At 33.9% G+C, this 15,682-nt stretch overlaps 1 protein-coding gene across 3 annotated transcripts in view; it reads right to left on the bottom strand.

Moving 5' to 3' along the window:
- LOC148281813 (cytosolic carboxypeptidase 1-like) overlaps positions 1–15,682 on the bottom strand; it is a 205,160-nt gene that overhangs the window by 152,959 nt on the left and 36,519 nt on the right. For 2 of the 3 annotated variants that reach the window (XM_088226090.1, XM_088226091.1), the window contains exons 3-16: positions 9,964–10,046; positions 8,777–8,852; positions 8,485–8,628; positions 7,183–7,350; positions 6,642–6,773; positions 6,240–6,371; positions 5,576–5,719; positions 4,620–4,817; positions 4,048–4,255; positions 3,256–3,518; positions 2,978–3,170; positions 2,723–2,836; positions 689–797; positions 141–348 (exon numbers count right to left, since the gene is read on the bottom strand). In XM_088226090.1, coding sequence (XP_088082216.1) covers positions 141–348; positions 689–797; positions 2,723–2,836; positions 2,978–3,170; positions 3,256–3,518; positions 4,048–4,255; positions 4,620–4,817; positions 5,576–5,719; positions 6,240–6,371; positions 6,642–6,773; positions 7,183–7,350; positions 8,485–8,628; positions 8,777–8,852; positions 9,964–10,046 — 2,172 coding nt within the window. The remainder of the gene's footprint in view (positions 1–140; positions 349–688; positions 798–2,722; positions 2,837–2,977; positions 3,171–3,255; positions 3,519–4,047; positions 4,256–4,619; positions 4,818–5,575; positions 5,720–6,239; positions 6,372–6,641; positions 6,774–7,182; positions 7,351–8,484; positions 8,629–8,776; positions 8,853–9,963; positions 10,047–15,682) is intronic. The other variant, XM_088226092.1, reaches the window with a different exon arrangement.

Genomic DNA, 15,682 nt, shown 5'->3' with positions numbered 1-15,682 from the left:
TGCCATCAATTATAAGTTAAGAAGGGTTTGAAAAGATAATGAAACGAGGATCAAAAAACTGGAAATTTCTGAGCCATAAGGCATCTCATCTAAAATTTTTTTTTAAAGTCTGTATTTGATCATTAAGTAATGGTGCTTACCAGGCCGTCCTAATACTGCTTCTTTAACGGAATACATGACAGGTTTCATTCCAAAGTTAAATTGACTATCAGGTTTTTCACAATTTACAACATTAAAGGTGTAGGAGCCACAATTAGTCATTTGGCTTACTTCAAAATAAAACCACAAATGGCGTTTTTTAGCATTGACATCTGGCATTAAAATAAGATCGTACTCTCGTGGACCAATCTGAAAAATACCAAAAGGAAATATGATCATGATTCTAAAAATATTATATTGGATGCGCCAATGAATATTTTTAGTGATAAATTTAATGAAATAAGTAAATATTTTAAAGGCAAATTTTACTGGAAGTTCATGAGCACTGTAATTGTTATTACCTTTTTTTTTTCTCAACAAGCATTGACACTTTCTTCGGTTAATCGAGTTTTGATGACAGAAAAAAAAATATGAGTGAAATTTATAACAATTTAAGTATGTATTGTGCAGGTAAAGCCGTTTTGTTTTAAATGAAGCATGAAAAAGAAAACATACCTGAAGTACAGAAAAGTCACATAAGTGAACATACCTGGATGGCTTTTCTTAAATTTCCAGATTCGAAGCGAGATTCAAACTCCAATTTCTTCATAGGAAATGTTTTAAACGAAATTCTATGAACATCCGTATTTGAAAGTAACCTGAAATACAAACATTACATTTAGGATACTTTGACCATTAGTAAAACTGGTGGCTAACTTGGGAATAATATTAGAGAATGCAGTTGAATAGTATTATTTGTTTATTACATAACATTTTTTAAACAAAATTAACAGTATTTTGTACAGTTTTGATTAGAATTGAGTTGAATTTACAACTTCTCATCACCACTCGCCTAAAAATATTGGAATTTTCCTTGCACATAATCCATATTGATTACTACAATATAAAAAGTAACTGAATAATCATTCAGTCAGTCCAAACTTTACAGAAATCAAAAAAAAAAAAAAACTGCTTGTTACGAAACTGTTCCGAATGAAATGCTTTTTTCTAACTTAAATAAAAAAGGAGCCCTTAGTGTTTTACTATTAAAAACATTTATTTTTCGATAAGACAATTGAGAGTATAAATCTGAGTCATGTATAATTGATAAGATCAAGAAAGAGTCTCCGAGATGGTTTGGTCTTGTAGAACGAATGGACTACTAAAAAATGGTAAAACAAGTATACGTGGCAAAAATTAACAGTAACGGAGGTGAGGATGACCAAGGAAGACGTGGCATGATCAGATAAACCAAAATTTTAAGTCTGGTCATGTCAAAAGCAGGCAGAACCGAAGGGCATTTATGACAAGATGTATGAATATGGAAGAAGCCAGAAATGTATGCCAGGATAGACGTGTGTGGCGATCAAATCACTCTGCCTACACCTATGGGGAAATGGCGTGATGGTAGTAGTAGTAGTAATGAAGTGCATTTCAAGTCAAAGTCACATCCCCCAAAAACCTGACTTATGGGATTTCTTAAATGGCCAACTCAACTCTATATATTCCAGTATATTCCAGACTGCTACCATATTGAATGGTAATTAATTACCACAACTACAACTTCGGAATTTTAGAATTTTATAGTTAGAAAAGTAGCGCAATCAAATCATGATAATATTATTTATTATTTATCACTACTTGTTTATTTGTAGCATTCACGGAGGAAGATAGAAAGATGTGTTTTAGCGGTAAATTAAGAAATCCTAATTTTGAAGTTACTTAGTTGTGGTAATGAGGAACTTCAGCCCTACGGGAAATTGAATACAATAAATGTTTTCTTGAGCGCGGTAAAAACTAGAGCTTTATCTTGTACTGCAAAGTTTACTGAACTTCCTCATTACCCCACGATATTATCCTAAACTTATGCATATGAGGATTTTAAGGGTCTTTTAATTAATTGACTAACGAGCTTTTGCATACTTATAGTATCATTACATTTGAAAAGCATTATTTTTAACTAAAATAAAATACAAGAAATGGATTTTTGCAGCCTAACAATGTGAGACCCGATCGTTCTAATTGCTGACATAAAACATTAACTGCTTTAATTAACGACTGAATAGTCTTATAGCCCCACCACACTATGCTCCTTTCGCTGCTCCTCGCGCTGCTGCCCTCTCGCCCGATGTTATCCTCTCCACCCACCACTGCTCTACTCGCGCAATTAATCGCGACGCTCCGCACTTGTCATTTGTCTTTCTATAAAATGGACGATGAAACTGACAGCGTGCGCGCTATGCATTTTAAGTATGGCTAATTATATCAATGTCATACAAAGAAATATACATCATGCAAAAATGAAGCGTGCGTCTTGTGTGAGCGCTCGATGCGTACAACATGCGTACTGCGACTGCGCAATTATGTGGCCAACCACTCGTGCTTATATTGCCGGTCCTTTGACTTGCGCTCAAAAACCGACAAAATAGGGAGCGGTTGCACAGGGCACACTACGTCTCTGCCTCCTTTCCTCGCTTCTTCCCATGCCACTCATCGAGTGTGTAGCAGACCCATTATATATAAGTTGCAAAGCAGATAATGTTCAAATAAATACGAATAACACATTATTACAAAAAAGTTATACCTATCTGTTATTACAGTCGGCTCATGTGCTGAGAGACTATCTAAACTATACACAACTTCATTCATCACAGTGTCTGGGTTGATAGCACGCTCTACCGCATTTACCATCTTCTTTCTAGAAAAGATAACATAGTCATAGCAAATTGGAACAGGATAACATGCTTTGTGATTGAACACTGGTAGGCAAGTAGAATTAAAAGTATAACACTTAACACATATCAGAGTAATAAAAATTATGTTGATTAAATGAGAATACCTGCAAATTAATCGGTCCACATCATGTTGAAATTCAGGTACAGCCAAAGCATCACCACCTTGTAAATCTGGGTATGCTACCTTTACAAATGATATGATACTTCGTACTCGGGATGCTATATTTAAGTAAACTGCTTCCACAGATGTAAATTTATGAAGATCTTGAAGGATTTTAATATTACATTGTAAATTACCTAAAATGAACCATTCTGAGATATTATTTTGAGTCTTATTATATGTTACATGATAAAACTAAAGGTATTTTGTAAATATTATTACCTAAAGAGTCAGATTTTTTCAGTTTCGAATCTGATTGGAACTGCATGTGCATTTGAGTCTTTGTCTGGAGATCAAGTAGTATGGACGGTGATGAGTTTCCAAGAGCACTTTTGAGGGAATATGAATATTTGGATCGGTTTACAGAAAAATCTGATAGGGATAAAGAATTAGAAGGCGAATCAAGTAAATTATCTTTAGAAGTTCCTTTAACTAGTTTCAGTTGTTTTTGTAATGGCGAAAATTCTTTGAAAAATTGGTTATATCTGAAAGAAGAAGAATGCTTTGATTAGAGTTATGTCGAATATTGTCATATAATTTATTGATAGTGTATTTCTTAATTGATTTAAATCTAACACTTCAGTGGGTTGATAAATATCAAAGATGTGTTTTGTTGATTACTGCAGATATCAAGATACAATGTTCATAATAAAAGTTGAATCATATGTTTATCTCCATTTGTGTCTAATTAAAATGCCTCCTTAGGCAGGATGTGAGTTCAACATAGTAATCCACCGCGATCTCAAATTTGACCACTTAAGAGATTAAAATGTTTTTTTTATGTGTGTTCAGTAAAATTACGGATATTTTTTTAAATTTAAGTAAATCAAAGTCGGTTGAATGTTTTCTAAAAAATCGATAATTTTATTGAGCACAATTTAAAAAAGCGTTTTGATCCCTCTCCTCTAAAGTGGTCAAACTTGAGTTATGCGGTGATGGATTGCCGTTGACGATATGAACATTATTAATTTATAGTTCAGTTTTTAAATCACACTTATGCCTTTTGTAAAATACCTTTTTAAATCTTCGATATCTCTCTCAGAAGACTGAAAAAGGAAACTCGTACTTTTGCCATTCAATGGGTCATCTGATGTGTTGAAACCACTATCAAAATCAGAATCAGTTCGCTCCAGGTTGAGATCATCTTCTTCAGGAATATCTTCTTCATCTGAGCTGCTGCCCAAAAAGTCAAAGTCTTCATCTGGTTCCATAATAGGCCACTCTTCATAAAACGATAAGTAAAGGTTAAAAGAAGAAGAAATAAAGGATAGAAACTGTTTTATTGTCTGGTGTTGATAATGTTGATGTTTTGTTTATTTGAATCACAGGTCTTCTCGATGACGTTAAGTTATAAGGTGCAGGTAAGGAAGTTATGATGATGTACAAAATATTGACACATTACGCTTTACAATCGTCTACATCAATACTCCCCTGGTTAAAGTTTGTTTGAACTTATCAATACAACCATATTCGTAGATAAGTTATGAAGGGAGATTAAATCTATAAAGATTCAATTGATTGACATTGAGAAAGTAAATAAATAATAATAAAATCATTACTTTTATAGTTATGTTATAATTGCTCACCACTGATAATATTGGATAAATCAAATGTGGCTGGATTCTTAGCTGGTACTGGTAAACCTCTGTTATTAAGAGAATGACATATTATGGAGCTGATTTTAGAGATGAGTCGATCATAAGATTCTTCATCGGGACAGGAAGTACAGAACTTGTACAGTATTTGAATATTCTTTTTAGTCGCTAAAGTTCTACGGCCAGCTTCTGTAATAAGAAATTAGTCTATGGAATGCATACTTTCAAAACAAATATTTTATTTTCAAATTCTTAAATTATAAACCAGAGCAAAATACAATCTTATAAAAGTTATTAAGCATTTTATCAGCGGAGAAAAAAGAGACATAGTTTAAGTTGGTTTATTATAAATTGTTTTCTTTTTAATTCATAGCAATAAGGAAGTTCAGTGCCTAGGGAAATTGGATATAAAAAATGTTTCCTTACACGCGGTACAAATTAGTGCATTACACCACAAAGTTTCTCAAAAATTAATTAAAAAATGAACTACTTTGAAACGCTACAGAGTCTTGTGAACAATAACCAATCAATTAAAGCCTTGTTAGGTGTTGTGATAGATTTTCGGTTTCCTGGTAGTGATTTTTTTCAGCTTATATATTTTCAGTGTATTTTGACAGCCACGGGTCCTACTTATTAATGTCAGGACAACTCATATTGTCACGGGTGGAGTAATTTCATAAATCATAGTGATGATAATACGGCAAATAATTTTCTTTTAAATTGCCTTAGTTCGATAGTCTTCGACAAATAAAAAATCTACAGAACTTTCCATTGTTTTATAAATTGGCTGGTTTTAAATATAATAATTGACACTATTATGCAAAACAATCGACATATCAAATTGTATGAATAGTTTAGCAAATAAAAAAGTGTGGGCACATCGAGCATATAAATAAAGCGGTGTAAAGAAAATGAATACTTATATAATGTGTAAGGCAAATTAATACTTGTGATGCAGACATGTTGTAAAGATTGCAGCACCCGAGTGGCTATTTTTATTCTAATTTTCCCTTCATATTTCTCCCAGCGGTCAAACACACGCAGCAATAATATTATAATACCAGCCTTCACTATTTGATTGCAGCATACCTCTGTAAATAAAGAGAAATAATATAATTTCATCGATATTTATATTTTCTGTTGCAATCTGAATGTTAAAATTGAAATTAATATTTATTGTTTTCATTATGTAAATTTGTTATTTTACATATTATTAAGAATAATACAAAAAATAATGTAGTACAAATAGTAAAATAACTTTACTTTGTGTATTTAAAATTAATATTTAATTATGTAACATGGAATTAGTTTAAGTGATAGTCGGCTTTTAGTAGCAACTAAAGCGATGCCGATCTACAGACTGAAACTAAATTTAGCAATGTTTTTAAACTCTGCCGACAGGTGTCACTACTGTTTTTAGTCCTTTTCTGGTCTGTTGGTCACATTGTTAAATTAAATGGAAACATTTGTATTAGAAGTTAACTTTCAATTTCATTGTTATTCAAATTTCTTTAATAGAAAAGAAAATGCAAGAAGAAAGAGGCAAGTTGGGTCCTTGACATCAATTGTTAAAATATTTTACTTTATATTTATTGTGAATGTTTAACTTACTATTTCTACTGAGGTAGTCCACCGTGTCTAAGCAGAGTCTCAATCTTACATTTGGGGCATGTCCCAATGACATTAAAACTTTTTCATAAGTCGTTACAACATCGTCCCGTACAAGAATAGGTAAAGTGCTGGCTGAAATAAATAAATTGTTACATAATTAATGTCGTACCATTTTTGTAAGAACACACTTAACTTAGAAGCAACAAATATTAAACACGAGGGTTTCAGAGTGCCTTGGACTCTGATAGAGTGTTATTATATTTTTTTACAATAAGGATTTCCATGTTTGTTGCTATTGTTACTGGAAAATAAATTAGTATACGTTTCAATTATTCAACTACATATTTCTGTGCAACTCAGTCCGAAAAAATCAGTGTTGGAATATTTTAAAGTAAAGCTTACCACTTTTAGAGATATGTTTTATCAGACTTAGAAGTGGAAAAACTGCTTTGTTGTTTGTGTAGTGAATTTTAAGAAGGTTGTGAACTATCTTGACTCCACCAAATGTTCGAAGCTTAAGCGGGAATTTGGGATCTGCATAATAAAAAGATGGTTAAGTTGTTTTGGAATTAAACAAAAAATGTATTTATTAAATCATTTATGGTATCACACTGCACCGGCTCTGGGAAATATAATGCATTTGTTATTATATTGTATTGTATGCAACTAGCCAACTTGGACATCCTGACTGATTGAGAAAATTACATAAAATTATTTTGTTTTTGTCAGATAGATATTTACATAAAGTGCTATTATAACTTGAAATGTCAAAAGGAATATTCACATTAAAAAAGGGTAATTATGCATCACATTTTCATAACAAATAAATCCTTCAATGTGTTTGATTCTGTGTTTCTGTGATTATGATTCTGTGATTTTTGCACAGATACTTAAGGATTTCTCATATTATATTGATAGGTATGACAAGAATAAATATTTTTACCTTTTGAGGCTAGTTGACTGAGAATCCATAATGTGTCGTACAACAGAATTTCCACATGAGCATTATTGGGTTCTCTGCGAGAGTGAATTTGCAAAAGTGCCCGAATCACAACAGATGTCGAATTCTGTTTTACCATTTGAGATACAGCCTGCAGTCGGGGTGTGTTAACTAAAATAAATAACACAATTAATTAATAATTCAAGCAGAAAATATAATGATTCGTTATTATAGTGAATGTAATAGAATTATGGAATGGAAAAATCAAGTTAATTCAACAACTTTAAAAATTGAAAGTAACAACATTTAAGAAAAAAGAGCATAAGATTTTGTGGAATGGAAAATAACAAATTTAGACAAAGCAAAAGTAAATACAATTTAAAAATTGATGTTTTAGCTTGTAAAAGACAAATAATGTTTTAGTGTACTAGTAAAACTAGTACATGAACAGCATTAAATTTTAGAAACCAGCAGGTTTACACAAATATTTTATTTTGTTATGTCACAATATTACTTGCATTCAGCAGCTTAAAGTTTTCAGTAAATCGATGGCAGTTATGTAAAATATCGGATAATGGAAACATCAGCTCTTTGGGACAGACAATGAAAGACATTTAAAAGAGTTGATTATAGACATAATTTTCATAAATCATATGATTCACATGAAATTTGCCAAGCATAATCATGAAGTCAAATAAGATTCTTTTGAATTATAGCAAAGGTTGATTAGTGAGTCTTTTATCAGGTCTCCTGAAAAAATGTTAACAATAGTTTACATAGCTGCCATCGAAATGTATACCCAGGTAATTGAATCCTGGTAGCGTTTTTTACAAAAATAAAAGTTTGAGAATTCCTCCTCAAGAGTTAGGTAATTATTATTTTATTTTTTGTGTATGCATTATTTTATGTTTTGGTTATTAATGTTATCATATAGTGCAATAGCGACACATTTTAAACATATTATATAAAGCTGAACACGAACACAGCGATAAAATGTAGTTAAAGATTGAAGAAGATGAAATAACAAATAAAATCATATTAGTTTTTTGAAAATTGATTGAAGTAAAACTCAAATAAAATAGTTGATCGAACTTTACCAAATTTTTTTTATAAGCTGCTTTAAATGTAAAGCATTACACGTGAAAATGTTTTACACACATAAATTCTATTTGTCAGTTAGCTGTATACGAAAGTAAATACAATTTATGATATCTCAAACAGCAGAAAGTACAATGAAGCCAGGCTTTACAATGACGTCACAAATTTTAGTTTAAGCTTGTTGTGTTCGGAATCAAGATAACATACCCTTTTTAGTGGTACTCTCTTTAGACGTGAGGTCCACGGACGAGGAGAAGCTTTTAGACATACTGGATCTAAGCGCTATATTCTGCAGAAATAACTCTTCATTGAAATCGGTAGAACTCTTCTTCTGAACAGATTTTCGGTTTACTGCAGGTTTTTGAATGTTGTGACAAGGGAATTAGAATTGAGGGAATAAATAATTAACTACAGTAATAAAGGATTATTTCTATCATATTCAGGATTATTGGAGGTTTAAGGAATCCAGATAAACAATTTATTGATTAAGATTAATTACCTTTCACTGGTTTGAGACATATAGCTTCCCTGAGGAGGGCTGCTATAGAGGCACAGGTAGATGTTTCCCTTACTGTCTGGAAATAAAACCGCAAAAATACATCTTTTTGCATTAAATTTTATAAAAGCAGTAAAAGAAACAAAGGTATTGTACTATTATATATTACTACAACCATTATATAATACTACAAACATGTAAATACATAATTCCTTAAAAATTCCAGGTAAGCAGCCTCCCAGAATGTTATGAGATATTCCGGGTTTGTTCAGTAAGAACACAATAAATAAATATGATTTTTCTCACCTGGATGATTCTATCATACAAATCGTCATGATCATAGAACAACGACGTATGTGATTTTCTTCAACTTTACATGAGAGCCGTTTAATTATTTTTTTTACACTTTATGTTATGACTTGATAAGTACAAAAGTATATCCTTTGATACTTATGCTAGTTCTATGTATTTTATTTTTTTGAAACCTGGATCTAAAGCCTTTATTAAACCTTTTTAAGATCAAATATTAAAACAATCAATATCTCATTTTTCTTCTGTATAACAGTGAAGGAATATAATATACATTTCTGTGTGTGTAATAGAATCAGAAACCAAGATGAGTACTTTCAACAGGATGGCTACTATTATGTGAAAATCCTGAATAAGGAAATCAAGTGGAGATAAGTACTTGTAATGTAGTGGTTGGTGCGTTAGCTTACGGTTTTGGTGGATGCGAAATATCAGTTTTAAAGGTGGTTCATTGTCCCTGGACTTGATAAGACTGATCACATTATCTTCCATGTTACAAAAATGATCCAGATAATGCCAGGCCCTATGCTGATCACAGCTAACATAAATTGTGAAATTTATATGTAGATATGTCTTATATTATTGCAATCATAAGGCATTTGATTTTTGATTTTGCTGTTGTAAGTTTTTGATATGTTTTGTAAAAATTTATTTGGATTATAAAATAAAACAATATTGTATATACGTGTATATACACATTTGCGGAAATGTATACTTGTTTAATTTTAATACTTTATCTCTCATACAAACATGTACTCTAGCGATTTATTGAAATTTGACGTTTCATTACCAACTAATTCCTTAATTCATTGCTTTAGTTGGTGGAGAGATACATACATTTGAAGGTATGAATTTTAATAAACTTATTTTTTAGCAATTACCTCCATTAGTGATGCCATGGTAACCAAATACAGGGAGTTTTTACTCCATAGCTTTTCCAAGGTCTGCTGCCGTATTGCGGCATCTGAAAAATAAAGTTTTTTTTCATAAGTATTTTATTCAGAATATTGTGCTTTTACTACACTAGGATTTTTATTGGAGAGTAGCCATTGAGTTGAAAACTCGTCCAGGGTTTCGGTACAATTTCACAAATATACTGTATTTGTCAATATACAGTGGTGCCTCGCATAACGAACGCCTCGCACAGCGAACGCTGCACACAACGAACTTCCTTTTCGTTCATTTCACGATTCATACAACGAACTTCGCTTCACACAACGAACTTCGCTTCACACATCGAAGTCGCCCACTTCACACGATCACTGCCGATTTATTGCATCCTTCCGCGCAGGCAGTCGTTAGTCACTGAGCAGTACGCTTAACTTACGCACGTGTCGCAGCAATCGTTGAAGAGGATGTAGAGGAGCTTATTGAGGAACACAAAGAAGAGCTGACAACTGAAGAGCTCCAAACACTTCTGGCCCAACAACAGGACAATGCTCAAAGGGAAGCGTCATCTGATAACGAGGAGCAACAATCAAACAATCAACCAATTCCAACTGCTGACATCAAGAACATCCTGGTCAAATGGAAAGCAGTTCAGGAGTTTACCAATGCCCACTATCCGGATTCCGCTGAAGCAAACAGGATCAACGACCTGTACTCCGATACTCTTGTCCGTTATTTCCGGCAGATGTTGAAGAAAAGAGAGAAACAAACGACTTTGGACAGGTTTTTCACTGCACCATCGGCCAAAAAGCGGAAAATGGATGAAGATGTGCAAGATTCGATTATTTCTTAAAATTAAAAAATGTGTGTTTTTTTCATTATGTTTTTAGATGTATCTAAATAAAAATAATAACAAAAAATTTATCTTTTTTTTATGTCATCTTACCATATTTTATGCTACAGAACGAATTATTTTTTTTAACATGTATTGTTATGGGAAAACGCGTTTCACATAACGAACTTTTCGCATAACGAACTTGCTCCTGGAACGAATTAAGTTCGTTGTGTGAGGCACCACTGTATTATAATACGGTAGTTTGGTTAAAATTTTCAGCACTCTGTTAAAATTTAATTTCATCTACCCCAAGGAGTTGAGTCCAGGGTTTCGGTACAATTTCACAAATATACTGTATTTGTCAATATATTATAATACGGTAGTTTGGTTAAAATTTTCAGCACTCAGTTAAAATTTAATATCATCTACCCCAAGGAGTTGAGATTTGCTTATTTCGTTTCATTTTTAGTGACTGCACGAAAAACATAAATGTGGCTGGCCCACACGCTTGCCAAGCGTCGACAAGCGCGGACGTGGCGCGGACGTGTGGATCGGGCATTTGGCTTGCCTTGAGGACGCTTGCCGCGGTTTGAGACGGTGTTAATATTTTGTGAACAGATCAGAGGAAGCCATATATTAAATATTTGTATTTGAAAATTCTGTAATTTTGTCATTTTTTTAAATTAAAAAACTTCAGTATATCTATCGTAAAAACATTTGAATTGAAATAAAAAGATATTGTTTGATGTAGCCACCCTTAGCGCGGATAAAAGCATCGAGTCTGTTCAAGAAGGGTTCACGCTCTGCACGAATGTGGGCTGATGGTATTTTGTCCCATTCTCGGCGAATAGCAATCTTTAAGGCGTCGACCGTCTCATATTTTTTAGTTGATGTTTTGGCCTCTAGAATGGTCCATATGGAAAAGTCCATTGGGTTTAAGTCCAGGGAATATGGAGGCCACTTATGCGATGAAATGAAGCTGGGAACTTTTTCTTGTAAAAAACGTTGGGTTTCCGGGCTTTATGGGATGGTGCCGAGTCTTGTTAAAACGTCCAATGGTTTCTACGGATTTTTTTACGTGCCCAAGGTAATAAAGCATCATTGAAAATCTTTTCACGGTAGATTTACTGATTTACCTTTACGCCCTGTTGAATGAAAAGGAGTGGTGAGCGTCCTGTGGCATTAACCGCGGCCCAAACCATCACTGATGCGGGCGCTTGCTTTCGCAGAGCAATTCGCTGGTCTAAATTGTCTTTCAATTTACACTGTAACCATACATGATCGTTTTGTTTGTTTACGTATGGCTGAACCGTAAAAAAATTTTCCTCAGAAAAGACCAAATTTTCTAGCTCGCCACCAACATACAAGTTTTAACACCTTTGCTCTTGCTAGGCGAACTGCCTTTTGTGCAGGCGTTAAGTCTTGCGCTTTTTGTATTTTGTAGGGCTTCAATCGTATTTCATTTTTTTAAATGCGCCATGCGTAAGGCGGCCAACCGTCCCGCAATGGCAGTTGTAATCCCGCATTTTGATAACTAATAAAATATTCCCGCAAAACGCCCAGTTTGTCCCGCACGTCCCGTATTCCTAAAATAAGTTCAGTACGTCCAGTAAATAATAGATCTTTAGTAAATAGAGATTTATTCGTACTTTCATATTAATACTAGGCGTATAGAAAACCTGAAAGATTTTTGCGAAGAAGCAGATACACAATTTAAAAGAATGCTGGGGTACAGCAAAACAAGATGGCTCGCACTTTTGCCTGCAGTTAAGAGAATCTTACAATTGTATTTGCCATCGAAATCATATTTTTTGTCGCAAGAAAAATGCCCCACTGTACTAAACGCATTTTTCTGTAGCGAATGTTTAGAGCTTTGGTTAAAATTCATCCATGTGCAAGCATCAATATTTAATGACACGGTAAAAATGATGGAAGGTGACAAAATCAATTTCACAGAAGTTTTCCACTTGTTTGTGGATTTTAAAAATAAGTACACAAACCGATTGGAAAACGATTATATTCCTCTGACTATAAGGACTGAGTTGACTAAACTTTTAGAGAGTGGTCAAATCGAGAGAAATGATGTTATGGGGCACATTCGTAACTTTTATCACAAGTGCACCCGGTCTCTGGAAAAGTACACGCGTCAATATCATGAATACCAAACAAACACTTGATTCAATTTTTAAAATGGCTGTAATGGACTGAGGTACAGCAGACTATTATTGGTACTTATGGTGGTTAATTATTGGTACAAATGCCTACGACGGCGGCTACGACAATAGACGAAGAAAGTTTATTTGACGAAATAAACTACGTCTCAAATTTTGTGAACCACGATGCTCTAAAGAGATGGGAGCATATGAAGTATAACACGGAACAACGATGGATGGATGTATTCGGGGATTTAAAAAAAGCAAATGCCCTATAAAAATTACCTGGCCCTCGTCCAATATCTTTTGAGTTTACCAGGAGCAAATGCACCAACAGAACGAGTATTTTCATTGATGAATGCCATGTGGACATCAGAAAAATCCTCACTTACAATAGAAATGTTGCGCGCTATGCTAATTATACAATTTAATATGGGCAGTTGCGAAAAATTTTATGGTGTTTTTAATCACAACCCAGAATTGGTAAAAAAATGCCATTCTTGTAAAAAATACGATTTTAAAAATAAATTATCACTTTCTTTAAGTTTTGTTTGACTGTTTTTTAATTTTAGCGCACTGACACACCCACCCTCAGTTCTTTATAAATATATTCTTCTCTATTCGCAAAAATGTCCCGTATTGACTTTTCACAAAGCTGGTCGCCTTATCCATGCGGCTCATGCTACGAGCAGACACATTGGGATTTTTCGCCAATTGAACTGCGCTTTGTCGTGGATTACGTTGAATTCTGGCCTTCACCTTTCGAACCAGTTCTGTCGATGTTTTTGGATGTCCACCGCCATGGCGTTTTTTCATGTTACCAGTATCATTATAATGTGAAATGGTCCGATACACAAACATTTTGTTCACATGTAAATGTCATCGCTCATTAATAATTGCTGGTTGCGACTTTCCAGCCAAATACAGAACAATAACACTGTCGAGTTTGAATTCCATTTTGATAACTTTGGTAGAATTATTAACAGTGTAACAGACTGACGGGCGTCAAAACATGAGCGCACTGTCATTAGCCGCTTGGTTGCTACAGCAGCATGAAGTTGGTAACACTTCGAGCGCCTACCCCTGTATATAATAAATATACTGTAGACTTGAACCAAATAAACCCTCAAGATTTACTGCCGCATTTGCAAGCGTGTGGATGCTGACGTTTGGCTTGCGTACGCTTGCCAAGCTTTTCGCCAAGCGGTTTGTGGCAAGCGTGTGGAGGTAGCTTAATGATTCGACGTCGCTTCAGTTAGCGTAACGCCTAACTAATAAGTCGTTTGGCGGATAATGATTCTGTAACCGTCAGGAATAAACACCCGCGTGTCTGTTGAGAGTTGGTTATATGGTTTTCAGGAAGCAAAGAGTGTCCACATCGCGTAGAAGCCGTTATGAAATTTGGCTCTCTGCCCACTATAATATACTCAAGGAGAAAAGAGGTGCGAGATAAATAGGATGAAATACAAAAAATCATTGATGAACCGCGTGAGAAAATTGGACCACTGTCACTGGGGAACCGTGCCGTGTGCATATACTTATAAAGAAATATTTATTTATCCCAAATTAAAAATACTTAATACGCGTCTATTAAAAGTATATGCGGTCAGAGAGCGATTTTAATTAATAAGTATTTGAATACAGTTTTTCTGACACTTTCTCGCAAATGCCTTTGCGAATACTGTGCGGAAAAATAACCTCCACGTCGGACTGATTATGCCAAACTAAAATCGACAAAATTAAGGTTCCGTATTCCCGCTTTCGGCACCTCAAATTTGAAACGATTTTGATTTTTTTAAAAGAAAGAGTATCAGATAGAAATTAGCTGTATTCGCATGTTTTGTTTTTTTTTAAGAATAATTATCGTGTTATGTAGTATACCGTACGTCCGAAGACGGCAAAAAAAATTAGGCGCTTTTAAGGGTTTTTGGATAGTCTTAGCTCCTATTCATGCCACTTTATATAAAAAAAAAAACAGTAGGGACACGCCAATGGCGGATATCTATAGTGTGTAACCATTGCCTTAGTGCCATAATCCAAGAAGAAAATACGGGAATACGTCTGTGAGAAGAAAAATCAGACCGCGTATACCCTTAAGGTTCACAGTAGGTTAAGTACTATTTTCATCTTCGTTCTATGTTTCATCAACGAATTTAGAATATTATGTCCAAATCTTTTCTATCCTGTGGTGCAACGCAAATGTTCCCGGAAGGTTGGGTTCCTTCCTTCGATTCTCTCCTGAAATGCAGGATCCGCAGGTTTCAGACGAGAGTCGGAAAAGCAGTCCAACCATGGCCAAATTCGCCACTTAATCTGAAGTGGACTTGTTGAGACCACCCTAAAGAATTTCTGTTGAATAAAATTTATAACAAAAACATAAATTGGATGATATTGGATGGATGCACTCCTCCTTTCTTTCTGTAATAAAATGTTTATTATTATTAACCCTTGTGAAATTTTATGAAAATGTATAAAAACACATATTTTGGCAAAATTTTACAGAAAAACCTTTAAGAAAAAAAATTAAGACCGAATTTGGACTAACACGGAAAACCACTTTGATAAAGAATAATTGTTATAATGTCTTGGAATCGACAGGTTTTTAATTTGTCTCTAGCGTTTCAAGTGATTTGGATGCTGCATAACATACTACACCAACAAAAGTTAATAATGACGAATAGATAGAAGAATTGAAAAAAAATCCATGACTTTTCAAACAAAGAA

The sequence above is a fragment of the Micrasema longulum genome, unplaced genomic scaffold, assembly GCF_059751315.1.
Source record: "Micrasema longulum isolate JH-2025_06_02 unplaced genomic scaffold, ASM5975131v1 h1tg000406l, whole genome shotgun sequence".
In the NCBI taxonomy this organism is placed as follows: domain Eukaryota; kingdom Metazoa; phylum Arthropoda; class Insecta; order Trichoptera; family Brachycentridae; genus Micrasema; species Micrasema longulum.
The sequence above is the reverse complement of the archived record's forward strand: the minus strand, read 5'-3'. Positions and strand labels throughout refer to the sequence as shown.